The following is a 17,598-nucleotide window of genomic DNA, read 5'->3' as shown; positions in this document are numbered from 1 at the left end:
AGGTAATAAGGCACGTCTGGCTAGGTCAGTTGGTGGAGCAGGTGACTCTTGATCTCGGGATCATCAGTTCAAGCCCCACGTTGGCTCTGGAGCTTACATAAAAAAAAAAATTACAGGTGCACCTGGGTGGCTCAGTCATTAAGCATCTGCCTTCGGTTCAGATCATGGTCTCAGGGTCCTAGGATCGAGCCCCACATCTGGCTCCCTACTTAGTGGGAAGCCTGCTTCTCCCTCTCCCTCTGCTGTTCCCCTTGCTGGTATTCCTGCTCTCACTGTCTCTCTCTGTCCAATACATAAATAAAATCTTAAAAAAAAGATTACAGATAATAAACCCTCAAAAGTCATCATTTCCAGTTATTTGGCTATGTTTTACTGTTCTCTTTGCTCTTGAGGTTATTTATGTCTACTGAGTTGGTATGACAGCAGTGTTCACCTCTTCCCAATCAAGGAGGTTATGGTGGTCACAGGAGATCGGCCAAGGTGAGGGTCTTCACACCACAGAAACTGGCAAGTGCCACCCCTCCGTGCCCTTTTCCCCAGAGAGCCGCTGAGGAAAGGTGTGCCAGCACACCCTCTAGAAGCCTGAGAGAGAGGGCTCAGAGAAAGGATGAGGTACAGGGCACCGTGTCTGGATGCTGAAGCCGCCGAGACACCGGGTGAAGACGGAACCACAGTCTTCGGCTTCAGACAGAATCGCTTCGAGAGCTCAGCCCACTTTTCTAAGACTTACTTGTCACATCCTGACAGTGGGACTCCTGATACCTGCCCACAGAGCACTGAGCCTGTCAACACGTTCATTGTCATTTGCTTTTCTGGCTTCTTTTGCCCCTGGAATACAAGTTTCACTTACTGCTGCCGTCCTAGCCCCTATACCAGTGCCCAGCCCGTCGTGGGGCTTACTAAATATGTGTGGAATGAATCAATTTCCCTTTATTTCCATCTGCTGCTCCGCTTCTGAGTTTTCTCTCTCTTTCTGTCAAGGTCTCGCTGGCCAATGAGTGACTCCTTTGCCTCTTAACTGCCGGATCCCAACCAGCTGTGTTGCTATCTTGCTATCCTTCTGGAATATCTCAAAGCACTAGAATTCTTCTTCCTGCTGCTGGCGGCCACGGTGACCTTAAAGCACAGGTGAAAGATGGTTCCAGCTTTTTCATTCACAAGCAGAACTGAGCACGTGTCATTATGCTCTGTCGGCAAGTTTCCCCCAACTTGTACAGCCGCTCTGTTTCAATCTCGGTTCCGCTCTGCCTCCTGCAGAACGGACAAGTCTTGTGAGAGGAAATCTCTCTCACCAGCATGCACAGCTGTCTCCAGGGAACCAAATATTTTCCCCTGTGGCCCTGCCTCAGCATTGCTTCTTGGACTTGCTGTTCTGGAATAATCTTTCTGAAGGCGGTGAGTGGCTGGGTCATTAAAAAAAAAAAAAAAAAAAAGCATGGGCGCTTCTGGTAAGAGTCGCCTGGATGGTGGCTTGTGCAAACTCACTGGGAAATCATTAAATGCTGGAATTCCTAGAGCCTTTTCAATCATAGTCGAGGCAGTGGGGGGTGATCACACCTGGTGCCAGGAGTTGGTGGGGGATCAGCCCTTCAGAATTCAGACGGATATGATGTCTCCACCTGACTCTGCCTCTAACTAGCTGGAAACTTCCAGCAAGTCCCTTACACTCCCTGGAAATTCTCTGGGAATATTTTTGCATTGTGCCCTGTAAGCATTCCGTAAGAAGCAGCTAGTACTGCGTATTATTCCAGAAGTGCGAAGGTCAAGAGTACAGGCTCTGGGGTCAGACAGACCAGGGTTCAGGCCCCAGCTCGGCTCTTCAGTTCCTGTGTGGCCTTATTCGGGTCACCTCGCTTCTCTTCAGCCTTGTTTTCCCCATCTGGAAATGGGAATAACAATAGCACCCACTTCCCAGGCCCTGGGGGTGGGGGTGGTGGTGGTCACATAAGCCAATATGCATAAAACGCTTTGCAGAGTCCATGCAGCTTTTAGTGGTATTACTACACCTTTCATTAATAAAGACCAAGCAATTGCTACCCACTCCCTCAGAGTAGAGGTCCTCGAAGGCCGTGTTCCAGTGCGAGCAGATCCTACTGTGCCCTGGTACTCTGTTGCAGAGAAAGGAACAGGTAGCTTGGGCCACCCCAGAGTTGGTCTGAATGTTCTAATTAGGAGTATTATCATTTTGCCTGTCTAGAGTGCTTTGAATTTTCAAAGTGCCTTCACTTCTCTTTGATTCTTTTAAATATTACACATTTTAATATGCCAGAGTGTCATACCCCCATTTTACAGGTGAGGCCAATGAGGCCCAAGGAAGGGGTCTGAACTCTTTATGGTCACACAGCTAGACAGAGCCAAGACTCCAGACTGGAGTTTCCTGCTTTCTCCTGCCTCAGTCTCCTGACCCTTATAAAATATTCAGCCAGAAGTAAAGTTAGGAAAAAAACCCTCTAAAATACAAGGCAGGTCCTGCCTACAATGCTTCCTCTTGTGTATTCCATAGCGGGAAGGCTTCCGTTAATGTTAAATTAGAATTGTAAAGAGAACGTAGCTCTTCCCATCCAGGGGTGCCTTGGGGGGTCTGCAGTGCTCCATCAGTGAGGACCTGGTTGCCCCCAGGACTCACACTGCCAGTCCCCAAAGCGTTTTCTTAGACTGAAGTCAATGAAAAGAAATGCACTTTTAAAAAATTAGAGAATTTTAAAACAGCCCTGGAGATCAAAGCCCAGGGTTTTCTGGCTTGGGAACCATTATTCTAACTACTGACACCTTTTGAGTCCTGAAGGGTTTAAGGCACTGGAACAGGGAAGAGATTTATCAAAGAGAAGTGATTTATTTAAACAAGAAAAGTGGATCCTGTGGGGCTGGCAGGGACGGAAGGTAGGGAACCTGCAGAAGTCACCCTCAGATTTCCATGAATATTGTGGCTGGGAATCAGGAGTATTTGTAGAACAAAATTATATAAAATTATATAAATGGCCATCATAATGCCATTCTTTCTATGTTGCAGCTAATTGACGTTCTGCTTAAATTCATTAAATTGACCACCTACTCAAATTCATACGTGTCTCCTTCCTCTGCACAACGACAGTGGTTAAAGTTGTTAACAAAAACGACATTGGGACACCTGGGTGGCTCGGTCGGTTAACCTTCAGCTCTTGATTTTTCAGCTCAGGTTGTGATCTCAGGGTCTTGGGTTTGAGCCCTGTGTGGGGGTTCCTCACTCAGTGGGGAGTCGGCTTGAGATTCTCTCCCTCCCTCTGCCCCTCTCTCTGCTCATGCACTTTCACTCTCTAAATAAACAAACAAATAATTAAATAAATAATCTTTAAAAAACTCTAAAAACTTCATTGAATCCAGCAGGGCTATTTTTCTTTTTTCCCTGCAAATGGATGTTATTCTAATTTTATATTTTCTTCCCTCTGATTATATAATACCAAATTTCCACCAAATTTTAAACACTGTCCATTTTGCTGGCTTCATTCATCGTCTGGTGTTGTTTGCTTTACAGTGAATGAGTATTTTTTTGAGCACCTACTCTCTGTCAGGCTCTCCTGGATAAAATAATAATTGCACATTCTTGTTTGGTAGGAGGGGAGTCAGACAGATGACTATGATGCCATAATGGCAGTGGTCACTAATTATTTCCAGACGTCAGTGACCTTCCTGCTTTCCTAAATCAAGATAGGGCAGAAGGGAAAAGGGCACACCTTTTCACATCAGTGTCCGGTAGAATTCCCTGGGATGCAGGAAATGCTCTGGGGCCAGGGGACTGCTGGGTATGGCCGACACTCTAATGATGATGGAGCTACGGCCAGGGGTGTTAGCCTCGAGGAGAGGCCCCGGAAGAGGAGAAGGAAAAAGGTACCCTTCATAGCCTATTTACTTCCTCGCTCTGGGGCCTTAGGCATTTGGTGAAATGTTTTTGATCCACCGTTTTCTCATTTGTAAAATGGGAGGATATGACTATCTATAATTCTTCGCACTGATCTCCCCATCTGAAATGAATGGGGTTTTCCTCCCCTTTTTTCCTGCTTATGGTAACCATGGGAGAAAATTAAGTTGTAGGATTAGAATTCAGTAATTTGGAAAAAAAAATTTGGAAAAATTTGCTTCTTCCCCCTGCCTGTTAGAGGACGCAGGTGGAGTGGTGGGGGGTAATCTGCTGGACCCAGGGTATGTGACAGCTCCATGCCTGCGAGGTGCCCTCACTTAACGACCCTTGGGGTTCAGGGGTGCTTACTCAGGAGGTCTGAAGTCTGAAAGTCTGGCTTCACATCTCAGTGTCCACTTTATCAACTGTGTGATTACCAACCATTTCTGCATTCACTAATATTTACCAAGCTCTACTTAGGTGCCAGAATTTATCACAGACTCTAGATATTCAGCAGGGATACAGCCAAGGAGCTCCTTTCTTAAAGGCCCACTAGTAGAGGAGAGAGGCAACAAACAAGGACTAACCAATACCAGGATGATGTCAGAGCATGCTGGGTGCCACGAAAATAAGAAAACTGAATAATGTGATGCAGTAAAGTTATTACTTTAGAGTAATCAGGAAGGGGCATTTGAGGAAATGATACTTAATCTGAGTTGGGAATGGTAAGGAGTTGGACTTGGGAATATTTGGGAAAAGAACATTCCAGAAAGAGGGCCAAATAAGTGCTAAGGCCCTGTGGTAGTAGTATGCTTTGTTTAAGATACGCTGCACAACTTTTTTTCATTATTGCACTCTCAAGGAAACTTTAGACATTTCACACACCGCCCACCCCCTCTTCCCTCCTCCTCTATGAAACTTTAAAACCACAGATACATTGTATTCCTATTGAGTGGAGTTCAGCTTTGGAAGGACACAAACTATTATAATATCTAAGGGTTTTTTTTTTTTGCCCCCCAAGAACCAAACTTCACTCCCTTGGGAGTGAAGTCTCACCACTAAGAATTAACAGTTTAAGAAAAGAAAAAAAAAAACGGCAGCATGTGTGGTTGGAGCTGGGTGGCCAAAAGGAAAAGGACAGGAGACAAGGTCACAGAGTTAATAAGGGGCTCATCAATGGTCCGCAAAGTGTATTCCCCATCAACCAGAGCTTGCTAGAAATGCAGAATGGTGTTCAGCCATCTGTTTTAGCAAGCCCTCTGGGTCAGTGGGATACATACTGACGTCTGGAAAACACTGGGCTATGTCATTTACTTCACTGTGGGCCATACATAGTAAGGAGAGTGGGCTTTATTTTAAATGCAGGGGAAGGCTGTTGGAGGCTTTTAGGTATGGGCGATACATGACCATAATAGAAAAATCTTGTTACTATGAGATAAGGGCAAGGAGAGGCAAAAATGGGAGAGAGATAAACAAGTCTTCTGGCTCATATCTGTGACATGGAGATACGACTGAGCCAACTTCCTAAAATTGTTGCGAGCATCAAATGAATGAATACAAGTAAAGAACTTAGCACAGTGCTTGGCACATAGTAAGCACCCAATAATTATTAAAGCCGTTCTGGTTTGCCTCTTATTTCTCTCTTTCAAACACCCACTGGCTAGATGTATCCAAAAACAGATCTCCCAATCCCTTTAGATCCCTCTATTTTTGCCAGTGTTAACTGACTCGGCTGCCGCTGGGCTGGTCAAGTATCCCTATGGGCCAGTAAATCAATAACATACAGGCTGCTTCAGGTCACGGTGAAAGTCATGGTGTTCTATTCAGACTCTTTTTTACCATAAGATTTAACTGTTGGGCTAGGAAAGGAAACTTAATGTAAAAACCAAGCTTTAGAATCAGTTCTGTCATTAACTTTGGATGGGTTTCTGACTAATAGGAAGTGCCCTAGGCAGGGAGGCAACACAGTGTCGGGTTAAGCATGCTTGGACTTTGACACTGGGCAACCCGGACTGTAAGACCCGATTCTGCTGGCGGGACACTGGGCAGTGAGCGAAACCCTGTAAATCAGTTCCTCTATCTGAAAAATTCAGAGTACCAGCACCTACCTACCTACCTACCTCATGGATCTGAGGCTGAAACACCAGAATGCATGGAAAGCACCCCACACAGTGCCTGCTCCAGCGTGTGAGTCATGAGGATGATGATGATGGTGGTGATGCTGATGACGATGATGCTGATCCCTGGACCTGCCACAGGTACAACGTGGCTACGTGAACCATCATGGCGCCTACAGTTCCGCGGGCCCCGGGAGAGGCGGAAAACATACTTGGTTTAGAAAAGACCTCAATGGGTCAGGTTGAGGATGCACATAAAACAACAGTAAGCAGGTAGTTTTCTATACAGAATAGTAAGTTGATCTGAAAGAATCATGCCAGCTCAGGAGAACTCCATCCACTCAGTGTCTTTATATCATAGGCATGGAAGGTTCCCAAGAGGGTCTTGATGGAGGAGTTTATCTTCAGAACGGACCTAAAGCGCCCATCCCTGATGCCATCCACCTCGCCCTGCCCCCCTGCTTCCTGCCCAGCCATGCCCTCCCTCTCTAGGCTCCAGCCTCGTCCTCTTCTAGATTTTCTTCTGTGTGATCTCCTTCCCACCTCAAAGCACAAGAGAGTAGGGAAAGTGCACTCTAACCCAGCTGGGCCAACTCAATTTATCCTTAAAAATATAGATTAAGGGACGCCTGGGTGGCGCAGTTGGTTGGACGACTGCCTCCGGCTCAGGGCGTGATCCTGGAGTCCCGGGATTGAGTCCCACATCAGGCTCCCAGCTCCATGGGGAGTCTGCTTCGCTCTCTGACCTTCTCCTCACTCATTCTCTCTCTCACTGTCTCTCTCTCTCAAATAAATAAAATAAAATCTTTAAAAAAAATATATAGATTAAAAGTCATTTTACCATCGAAGCCACAAACTGTGTACTTGTTACGATTGAAGACTCGAGAGTCACATTATTAGGGGCTCAAATCCTGATTCAACTAATTAGCTAGCAGCATAACCAGAGGCAATCGACCTCATCCCTTTGCTCCTCAGTTTCCTGATCTGCATAAGGGACACAACAGTGGTGCCGTGCTCTGAGGTTTAAATGAGCTGGTGTACACAGAATGTCTGGAATAGCTCTGGGCTCTATAACTATTATTACCAGTGCTACTTTTTCTTTTAGCTCTCTGTACTTCTCTTTGCAGTACTTTTCACAATTGAAATGAAATAATGATATAATTTGTTTATAGGATCATCGTCCAGGGACCCTGTCTATCTCTTCATCCCTCTCCTCCAGCTTGTAGCATGCACCCTGTCAAACCAGCTGGTCATGGGGCGCCCGGGTGGCTCAGTCAGTGAAGCATCTGCCTTTGGCTCAGGATCCCAGGATCCTAGGTTCGAGTCCTGCATCAGCCTCCCTGCTCAGTGGAGGGCCTGTTTCTCCCTCTGCCTCTGCTGCCACTCCCCCTGCTTATGCTTTCTTTGCCAAATAAATAAATAAAATCTTAAAAATAAAACAAGACAACGAGGCGCTCAGTAAACCACTTGAACAAAGGAATGGAGTTATTTCATTCATTTTTTTTTTTAAATTGAGAAGCCATATAGTCTTTCTGCATGTAAAATATTTAAAAGGATTACTAGTTATGAGTAGTTTATTTTAAAAAGAAGAAAGAAGGGCGCCTGGGTGGTTCAGTGGGTTAAGCCTCTGCCTTTGGCTCAGGTCATGATCCCAGGGTTCTGGGATTGAGTCCCGCATCGGGCTCTCTGCTCAGCGGAGAGCCTGCTTCCCCCTCTCTCTCTGCCTGCCTCTCTGCCTACTTGTGATCTCTCTATGTCAAATAAATAAATAAAATCTTAAAAAAAAAAAGAAGAAGAAAGAAAAGATTTAAAAAAAGATAATTAATGCAAAGCAAGATTTGGGGGCCTGTGGAGCTTGGTACCTGCTGTAATAAAGAGGGTGCTTGCACTTTGAGGGGGGCGCTTGGGGATCTTTGTTACCACAAACAACATCCTATGGCTCCAGCTCAAATGTAGCGGTTACTGCAAAAATCTCTGCAGATTTTCAGACGAATCCCTGAAGCCAGATGGCGGTACTAATGGTGAGTGCAGCAATTACCTTCACATCCCCCTAGAGTGACCTGACTCTCAGCTCAACACAAGGCCAAGTACCAAGAGGGAGCCTGCCTCCTCCACACCCTGCTTGTTGCTAAAGTTCTGACTCCTGCTCCCAGAGGACTGGTATAAATAGGCTGCAGAGGAGCAGATGGAAAGACTTGGCTCTTAGATCCTGAATGCCTTCTGTGGAGCCCATGTCAATTCAGGAATACCGTACTTCAAGGGATAAACCGAAGGTTCCAGAAAAATTCATTTCTTGGGTATCACACAGAGGCCAACTTGTTTCTTACCATGTCTCTAAAAGACACTGTTTACTCCAGTTCCTTAGCTGGGACACAAAGACCTCTCACAGGTCTACTGAGGTAAGAGGGGTTTAAAAACATTGCCCCCTCCCCCAGTAGAAGCACAATGTCCGGGTGAGACTCTTGCCAGGAAGACTTCCTATAATTTTTTTAAAAAAGATTTTATTTAGGGGCGCCTGGGTGGCTCAGTGGGTTAAAACCTCTGCCTTCAGCTCAGGTCATGATCCCAGGGTCCTGGGATCGAGCCCCGCATAGGGCTCTCTGCTTGGCAGGGAGCCTACTTCCTCCTCTCCCTCTGTCTGTCAAATAAATAAATAAACTCTTTAAAAAAAAGAGTTTATTTATTTATTTGACAGAGAGAGATCACAAGTAGGCAGAGAGGCAGGCAGAGAGTGACGGAGAAGCAGGTTCCTTGCTGATCAGAGAGATTGATGCAGGGCTCAATCCCAGGCCCCTGAGACCATGACCTGAGCTGAAGGCAGAGGCTTTAACCCACTGAACCACCCAGGTGCCCCAAGATTTCCTATAATTTTGATCTGATTTGTATTGGGTCCATATCCTTAAAGTGTTTTAGAACTAGGTCCTTAAAAAGATGGACCCTTGATCTCAAGCCCAAGGTCAAAGGCTGCAACAGACGCCTTGTGATCACTTATTTGTGGACCTGCGTTCAGGGAAATACAGAAAAATGACTACCGGCTCAGGCAAGTCCATATGTCTGAAATGACAGAAGGCTGGTAAATTTTTTACAGTGGCAAGCTGTGCAGAGATCCAAATGTGGGGTGACCAATAACTGGTTCATATTTATGCTACTGTGAACATGAAGGGCCCTGAAGAAAATGACCCATCATTACTGCGCAGACTCCAACTGCTGGTGGTGTCTGCCTATTTTCCTGACTTCCTGACACTTCATTTCCTATGCTTGGGCTAGATGAATAATAATAATATTAAATAATAGTAACTTTCTTTTATTAGGTATGGCTTCAGTGCCAGAGGCTAGTTCTAATCCCCTCAACAACCTTATCAGGCAATTTTAACTAGCCACATCAGATGCTCGGGGGTAGGGGGGTGGTCACTCAGTTCCTACGTGACAAGGCGGGGTTTCCAGGCAAAGATGCCGAACCCTGTACTCTCACGACTTCTTCTTGCTCTGGTTTTATTGAGACAGAGCCTATTGGAAACAGAACCGTTACCAATGGGTTGCTGAACGCGTTGGTGTCATCACTGGTTGTAATCAGCATTGTCTGCTTTCTACCTAAATGCACCCCTGTTAGTTTAATCCTTTGACTTCAAAATAAGGTTAATTAAATTCCACTACTCATGGCCATTTCCCGTCAAGAGCTTTTCATACTCCCCTAGAGTGAGTGGTAAATGAACCACAAGTCAAACTTCTAAGAGCTCTCGAGAGTCACTACAGAGTTCCCATTTGCACTTTCCTGCTGGCCCAGGCTTCCTAAGAGTGCAGTGGAGGCATCTCATTCACTCTTGAGAGCCCCCAAGATGCCTGGCCCATCACCGAGGCAGTGCACACCCACATGGGAGAAACAGCTACTGCCTCCTAAAGAATTTGGGATCCAAGAAGAAGAGTCCCTTTCAGTACAAGAGCTGCTTCCGCTCTTTACAAGGTCCTGATTTCTTCCTAGAGAGCATCCCGGGGTCTGGTTCGATTGTAGGTTCAGTAATTCTACCATTTCCCACTTGGTCCGACTTAATGTGCTCTTCCCCCTCTCCTGCCACGGGTTCTACCGACAGCTGAGTCATTGCAGCCCGTGCCCTAAACTCCTTCCTAGGTGAAAAGGAAAATGTCGGTGGAGAGGAAGGAAGAGAAAAAGAGGAATGAGAGCAAGGGAGGTGGAGGTAAGCAGAGAAGAGAGACAGAGAGAGCTGCCATTTCCCCAGGTGACAAGGAAGCCACTACAAATAATTAGAGGCAGAACATTTCAAAGCTGGAAATGAACCTCAGCGGTCTGACTGCTTTCTCCATGAATGTGGACTTGAGGCCTGGATGGGAAGAATGAGCTCCCCTGAGCCCACAGAGCTTATTGGTAAGTGGCGGAGTCAGACCTGCCATCCATTCCCTCTGTCCTCTGTACGGTTCAGCCCCATCCCACTGCTCTACCAGATGAAGATGCTCTGTTACAGAAGGTCAGTTTCTGGACTAATTCCTGATTGGAAAACCTGAATCTAAACACATTTAAATTGAGAGGGAGAGGGTGGTATTCGGTAAAATCTTGAAAGTTCTGCTGACTTGTTCATTCTAACTCTCAAGGACGGAAGAAAACAAAACCAAAAGAGAAAATAAACCAATAGAAGAGAACAGAAGTGAACATATTTTTACAGCCTCATCTACAACGGCTTTCTCTGGGGTGGGGGGAAGCCTCTAAAATTAACAGAATGTTCCCAATATCTTGCTTTTCTTTACTTACTTTTATTGGAATGATAAACTGTCTGCCTATCCTTGCCATATTAACATATGTTAATGTATATTTTAGCCTATATTCAGCTTTCTCTTTCTAGTTTAAAAAAAATCTTTCATTTGAAAATTTTTGCAGTTTTCCAACATCAAGCAAAAAAATAAAACAGTCCTAATTGGAGTTTCATGAAATCCATTGCAGGGACAAATAAAAGCTTTCTACTTGAACTATGATCTTGAGCCAGGACTTTACTAAGAGCTCACTAGTGTTTTTCGGTTCCTACAATATTTTCAAAGTGAAGAGAAAGTGTTTGAGTATATTTTTACCTAGGACCACAGCTTGTGGTGAAAGTGACAAGGCAGGGGTTCCTTTTCTTAGGGTCGTTCATGCCCTTGCTTGTTGGTTTTTGCCAATAGTTGTGAGCAGTGCATACGAAGAAGCAAAACTTCATTTGGGCATTTTTAGTCCAAGTTAGAAATGCATAAATGAGAAATAACCCTAGTTGCATGTAATTCAGAGATGCTGGGAATTAGACAAAGCAATCAGCGGGTCCTAGAAACAACACAGGGGTGGACAGAGTATAGAATCAGGAATCTGGAGATTTGAAGCTGTGCCCTGCCCTTAATGGGAGATATGATCTTCGAAACATTCCCCTGCAACTTTGGGTTTTAATCCTGCCCGTAACAGAATGAAGGGACCAGACAAAGTGACATACAAGGTTTCTTTGGGCTCAAATATTCCATGGGATGAACTTACATGTTCTACTTACTTACATGAACTTACATGTTTACAGTTCTACTCAACCAGTGGTCTCTGTCCACCACCCATCCCCTCCTATCCAGTAGTTATTGAACACTTGCACCACGGTGGGGGGAGAGGGGGTAAGAACCCCCACTCTAGTGGTTGCCACTTTCCTGTATGCTCCAAAGGGAGGACCAAATAAATGGTTCCCTGGATTGCACAGAAAATGCTCTGGCCTGGAATTTGGAATGTCAGGGAATATTTTAGATCTTCTGCTTAAAAAATATAGTTTCTGACTCCCAAACAGACTGCATTGCAAGAAAGTCTCACTTCTAGAGAGGTTCTATGGCCTTTGTCTAAAGAATAGAATCATCTAACATGAGCCCCTGGGTCACCATAATGTCAGTCTGAGAACCAGGTCAAAGGACTACATTTTGGTTAAGATTATTCCTTTCTACTCCTTCAGATCATAAGAAACCTCTACACATAATTAATTTAGACAGTGTTGACTCATTTCTCAGGCCATACTGTGGTGTTACATTACGGCAAGGGTGTATTACCCCAGTCCCTATTGTGATGTATTTATTTCCTTGATGTTTCTCTTCTGTACCCAATCCTACCCACTTCCTCCACAGACTTCCTTCTATACCCAAGGGTTTTGCAGTCTCCTGAATGAGACAATTTCCTTTGTTTTCTAAAGTCAACCCAGATTTTCTTCCCCTCCTCCATCTCCAACATCTACCTATCAGAAAAAAAAACCAAAAACAAAAAACAAAACTGGACACTCAGATTTAAACTTGATGAGTTTACCAACACTACATTACAAGGGAGGAAAGGGGGAAAAAAAAGCTTCCCTTAAATTAGGATGTAGAACTTCCTATGACAAATCATACAAGTTTTATGAATTAATTAACACCCATATCCCAAAATGATATTGTCAAGGTCAATGCGTGGAGCTGCTGAATTCTGATAACATTACATCTTCGCCATAAACTAGATCCGGGGACAGAATTCAGTTTTCCTGCTTCCTTTTCCAGGCAAAACAGGGAAGAACACTGATGGGTCCTTTTAGAAAGGCTACTAATGAGTTCTAGATCCAGCCCCACAGAATCTTTGCTGCCAAGAGCTCACAAAGATAGAGAAGCGGTCACCACACACATTGTACTGAGGACATGATTAAAAACTGAAAATCCGAAACCATTTTCATGCTGCTTACTGACACAGTTCCTGCCCTCTCCCTGTCTTTTCCTTATCCACAAAGGAGCTCGAGCCTTGAAAATTAACAACCACAAAAAAAGAAAGTAAGAAAGGAAAGAACAAGGGTGTGTGGGGGAAGGGAGCTGTAAAGTAGAAGGACACACTTCAACCACAACTGATAAGTTCACAGTAAAAATAAGAAAGCAGCCTTTTAGGACCTTTAAGGGAGCAGAGATCGCACTTAAAACAATGACAGGAAAATGCTCCAAAAGGTAGGTGTTAAGGACCATCTTCATTTTGGTGTCAAACTGGAGCAGAGCCAACTCTTTTTTGGAAAGAGTAATTTTTGGAAAAGAGCGGAGATAAACTTTCCTTGGAGTTTCCTTTTCTGAAAGTCAAATCCTGGAATATTAGTACTTAGAGGACTCCGCCCCAGTAAAATATTAAAATCTGCCCCAAGATTTTGCTAAGAAATGCCAGTGAGAGCTCACGGAAGCACCATTACACGGTCTATAGTCAGAACATTATAAGAGAAATTGTTCTTACCTCCGAACCATGATCTCGGCTCATTTAAAGGGACTGGAGAGAAGGTGCAGGACAAAAGACACATGTATTAAGTGCTTGTGATGTGTGTGTGTGTGTGTGTGTGTGTGTGTGTGTTTTCTCCAAATAAAAGCTGGTGGAAGTAGGGATCTGAAAACCCTGACGCCTTCCGCTGCCATATAATCGCAAGGAAATGACCTTACCGTTTTGTTGCTTTGATTAGAAACAAAAGCCTTTCAACATGAGTCAGGAGAGCAATGGGGGAAAAAAAAAACACCAAAACTTCTGCTATTTCTTTTGGCTACCTAAAATTTCTCTTCATTACATCTCTGAACCACATGGTGGAACGTTGTTTACTGTTCTCTAAACTTCACCGAGGATGCGTGACATGGGACGGATCGTTATTCAGTGATGGGCTAAGCGATCGAAACTCCACAGGTCAATTTTGGCACTTCAGTCTGTGTATATCCTGCACAAGGCAGGCGACTGAATGCATACGCCCAGAAGGAATACTGAACTCAACTGCGTCCCCACACCCATTTCATGCCCCTCGCTTTTATACTCAGAAAGACACTCAGAATTCCATGAGACAGCCTCAGAAGCATCAATCGAGAGCAGAGATGCCAGTCACAAACAAAAAAAATCTTGGCAGGATGGCTATGGTCTCCAAAATGGATCTATTTCATCATTTGCATTGAACAGAAGCATTACTATTGAACTTCCTGAATGGATAGGGAATAATAGCAGTGTGTTATACTCCGAGGTGGGGCAGAAAGAAAAATATACAGAATCCAGGAAAAATAATAAACCTGTGTGTTATTTTTAGAATGGTTAACTAAGAGTTTCTGACATGGTACCATGCTCCAACTAAAAAAAAAAAGAAAAAGAAAAAGAAGCTTCTGAAATTTTGGGCAAGTGGTATGGTTAAGGATGTGAATTCTAGAGTCAAACCTGGGGTTTTCTAGCTGTTTGTCCTTGGGAAAGTTACTCGACCTCTCTGAAAATCCGTTTCCTCTTTAGTAAGGTGGAAATAAAAATCCCCATCTTATTAGGCGTGTTGGAGGAATTAAATGAAATTATTCATACAGAACACAAAGAATTTGCTTGGTAGATAGGCATATAGCATATGTATTTAATGAGGAAGTCTTCCCCATGTCCCTCTACCAAAAAAAAAAAAAAAAAAATCTTACCCCTGAGCAGTGAGGGAGTGGCTTTACCTTGAAGTCCTTTCAAAGACTCTGGTTACTTTGAACCACAATACACAGTCTGGGAAGACACAATAGCATAAAACAACCTCGATCAATGCCAAGTTTGGATGCTTATCCAGCTCACTTGATAAAATCAGTGGAAAAGGTGGCAAAGAATTCAATATAGACTTAGTCATTATTTATGGGTGTGTGACCTCACAACTGGAGGGGCTGAATGTTAGAATAAATGAGTTACTTATATATCACTTAAAAAAATATTTTATTTATTTGTTTGACAGAGAGAGAGAGGGAAAGAGCGAACGCAAGCAAGGGGAGTGGGAGAAGGAGAAGCAGGCTTCCCACTGAGGAAGGAGCCACATATGGGGCTCGATCCCAAGACTCTGGGATCATGACCTGAGCCAAAGGCAGACACAACGACTGAGCCATCCAGGTGCCCCTATATATCACTTTAAAAGGCTATGCAGGGGTGGGTGCCTGGGTGGCTCAGTGGGTTCCGCGTCCAACTCTTGATTCTGGCTCAGGTCATGACCTTGGGGTCATGAAAGAAGCCCCATGCTGGGCTGTGCACTCAGTGGGGAGTCTGCCACAGATTCTCTCTCTCTCTCTCTGCACTTTCCCCTACTCATGTGATCTCTCTCTAAAATAAATAAATAAATAAATAAATAAATTTTAAAAACGTAAAAGGTCACGCAGCAGGTGGTTATGCCGGGAGACCACGCATGTGCACTTACAGGATGGATGGGAGAAGGAAAATATGTCACGCAATCATTTTCCCAGTGAAATATCACCTATGGAGATTCAAAAAAGTGCTGTTGCTTGAATGTCTGAAGCCAGAGTGAAGATGTGGTTGGGATAGCTAGGAGGACAAGTCAAAGACGGGCTTCTGTCTCAGGGCCAATGCACAGGGGAAGGGGCTGGAAAAAACCACTGTGTAAGGAGGGAGAGTGCCAGGCAACGATCCCTCAAATTTTCAATCTATAGAGCCACATGATCTGAAATCCTAAAAGGAGATATTCCACTATGTAATCTGCATTCCTAAATTTGTATGTATTCAAGTTAGCCCCAAACATGTGTGTTGAATCTTGAATCTTCTTACTGGGAAAATGGAGAATTACTTGATATTTTGGGGAACCTTCTATTTGTGTATAGATGGCAGTAACAACTCCATAAATGGCAGCTTGTCTCACTGGGCTGGAGAGTCTCCTGAGAGAATCAATGGGACATTGCCAGCTGTATGGGGAGAAGTTTCTCATGTTGAAGGACAATCAGAGTTTTGATGACCAGTTTCAGAGCAGAGGCAACAGGACAGGCTGAACCCTGGAGGCCAGGCCAACTTGAAGGGCCAAGAGAAGGCTGGCATTCTAAATACAGGGCAGGGGCAAGGCCAGGTTATGACCACGAGAGCATGTGGGAGGGCTAAAATGAGAAGACTGTCGAAGTGTCTGTTGGTTTTGCCTGTTCAGAGTCTGATTCATCTCTTCCTTATCACAGATCTCTGTTTTAATCGCCCCTCCCATCATGCAACAAACACATGATTCAGAAATAATGAACCTGGGTGGCTCAGTGGGTTAAGCCGCTGCCTTCGGCTCGGGTCATGATCTCAGGGTCATGGGATCGAGTCCCACATTGGGCTCTCTGCTCAGCAGGGAGCCGGTTCCCTCTCTCTCTCTGCCTGCCTACTTGTAATTTCTCTCTGTCAAATAAATAAATAATATCTTTAAAAAAAAAAAAAGAAATAATGAAAAAACAAAAACAAAAACAAAAACAACCCCAAAACCCTCTACCCCATAGTCCTCAGTTACAGGGATCATAGACGTGTGTTTGACTTTGTTATTATAAGGCTCCTGCGATGAGTCTGGGGTTACTGGGGTATCTCTCACCGGGCAGAAGAGTGGGAGGCAGACTCCGAAGATGTCTGTGTCACTCTAACTCCCACTTGTGCTCAAGCTAGTTTTAATTTTTTTTTTTAAAGAATTCACTGATCTCTACCTCTGAGACCAATTATACATGCTATGTTCATTAATCAAATCCAAATTAAAAAAATATTTTTAAAAATTGAAAAAATGAATTCAGTAGCAAACAAAACACATCCATTTGTGGGAGGACAGATAGCAATATCAGATACCACTAACACTGCTCCACCAGGGGCGGGGGTTGCTTATCAACCCAGAATTGTGGAGCTTGGGGGGCTCCGGGTGCAAATCACAGGGCGGTCTAGGTACCAGGGATTCCATCTTAGGGAAGGGAATAATTATCCCGCAGTACTCAGGTATCAGACAGAAGTTCTGTGAATCAATTAGGCGCTGGCCCTAGAAAACTGGAATTCCAAGGCCCAAACAGGAAAAGCAGCAAAGCTCACCCCACATCCAACTTGAAACAAGTCTTCCCAATGGCCAGGCAGCCAGACAGTGGGCAGGGATGAACCACTTTAGGGATCCCTGGAAAGCAGTCCCAGCAGAAAGGAAATTATACTCTGGAATAGGTCCCGGTGACATAAGAACATATATGAAATGACGTCCACAAAATCAAACTGTGACACCACCACATGACCAGATAAGTAATTGGTGAGCCCGGACAAGCATGCTGGTGACTCGGTGGGGATTTCTACCACGGCTGCAGGCGGGACCCGGGAAATACGTCCACTAGTTTAAGGAAAACTTACAGTAGCGCAGTCTCGATTTTCAAAGGCATAGAGAGTCTTAGCAATTGCTGTGAAGAGCTTCCGCCCAACACTCGATGTTCCTAATGAACGCCAGACACACCCCCACAGCCCATCACAGGCGAGGTACTGGTTTTCTAAAACTCTGACGGCTGAGCCTCGCTCTGAACCATCTGTCATCATCCAAGAGGGCGACCTCGACGGCCAGCTCATCTCCTAAATTCAGTGAGACCTGCACTCAAGAAAGGTGTGTTTTTCCTTCATGACTCCTCATCCTGCTCTCCTTCCTCCCCTAGAACTTAATTCAGGTCAGCCCAGATACTCACGAAGCACCTGCGAAGGAAGTCAGGGATTTACAGCCTAGATTGGGGTTTCACAGGAGAGCAGAGTGATCATTATATTTTTAACCTCATGGCCAGCCCTGTGGTTGAAAAATTATGCGTCCCTTTCACACACATGCCGGTTTCTGTTCTTAATAGCTTATCAAATTGTATGTCAGAGCTCTTTGG

At 44.6% G+C, this 17,598-nt stretch overlaps 1 protein-coding gene across 3 annotated transcripts in view; it reads right to left on the bottom strand.

Annotated features, from left to right (window-relative positions):
- Window positions 1–17,598, bottom strand: part of FRMD4B (FERM domain containing 4B) — a 324,824-nt gene that overhangs the window by 134,252 nt on the left and 172,974 nt on the right. Inside the window, exon 1 of one of the 3 annotated variants that reach the window (XM_044253187.1) lies at window positions 13,226–13,264. The exons of the other annotated variants lie outside the window; for them this stretch is intronic. Coding sequence (XP_044109122.1) covers window positions 13,226–13,249 — 24 coding nt within the window. The 5' untranslated portion in view covers window positions 13,250–13,264. Of the gene's footprint in view, window positions 1–13,225; window positions 13,265–17,598 lie in introns of those variants that run through there. 3 annotated transcript variants of the gene reach the window in all.

The sequence above is a fragment of the Neovison vison genome, chromosome 6 (assembly GCF_020171115.1).
Source record: "Neovison vison isolate M4711 chromosome 6, ASM_NN_V1, whole genome shotgun sequence".
NCBI lineage: Eukaryota > Metazoa > Chordata > Mammalia > Carnivora > Mustelidae > Neogale > Neogale vison.
Note: the sequence above shows the minus strand (reverse complement) of the source record. Positions and strands in the feature narration are given on the sequence as shown.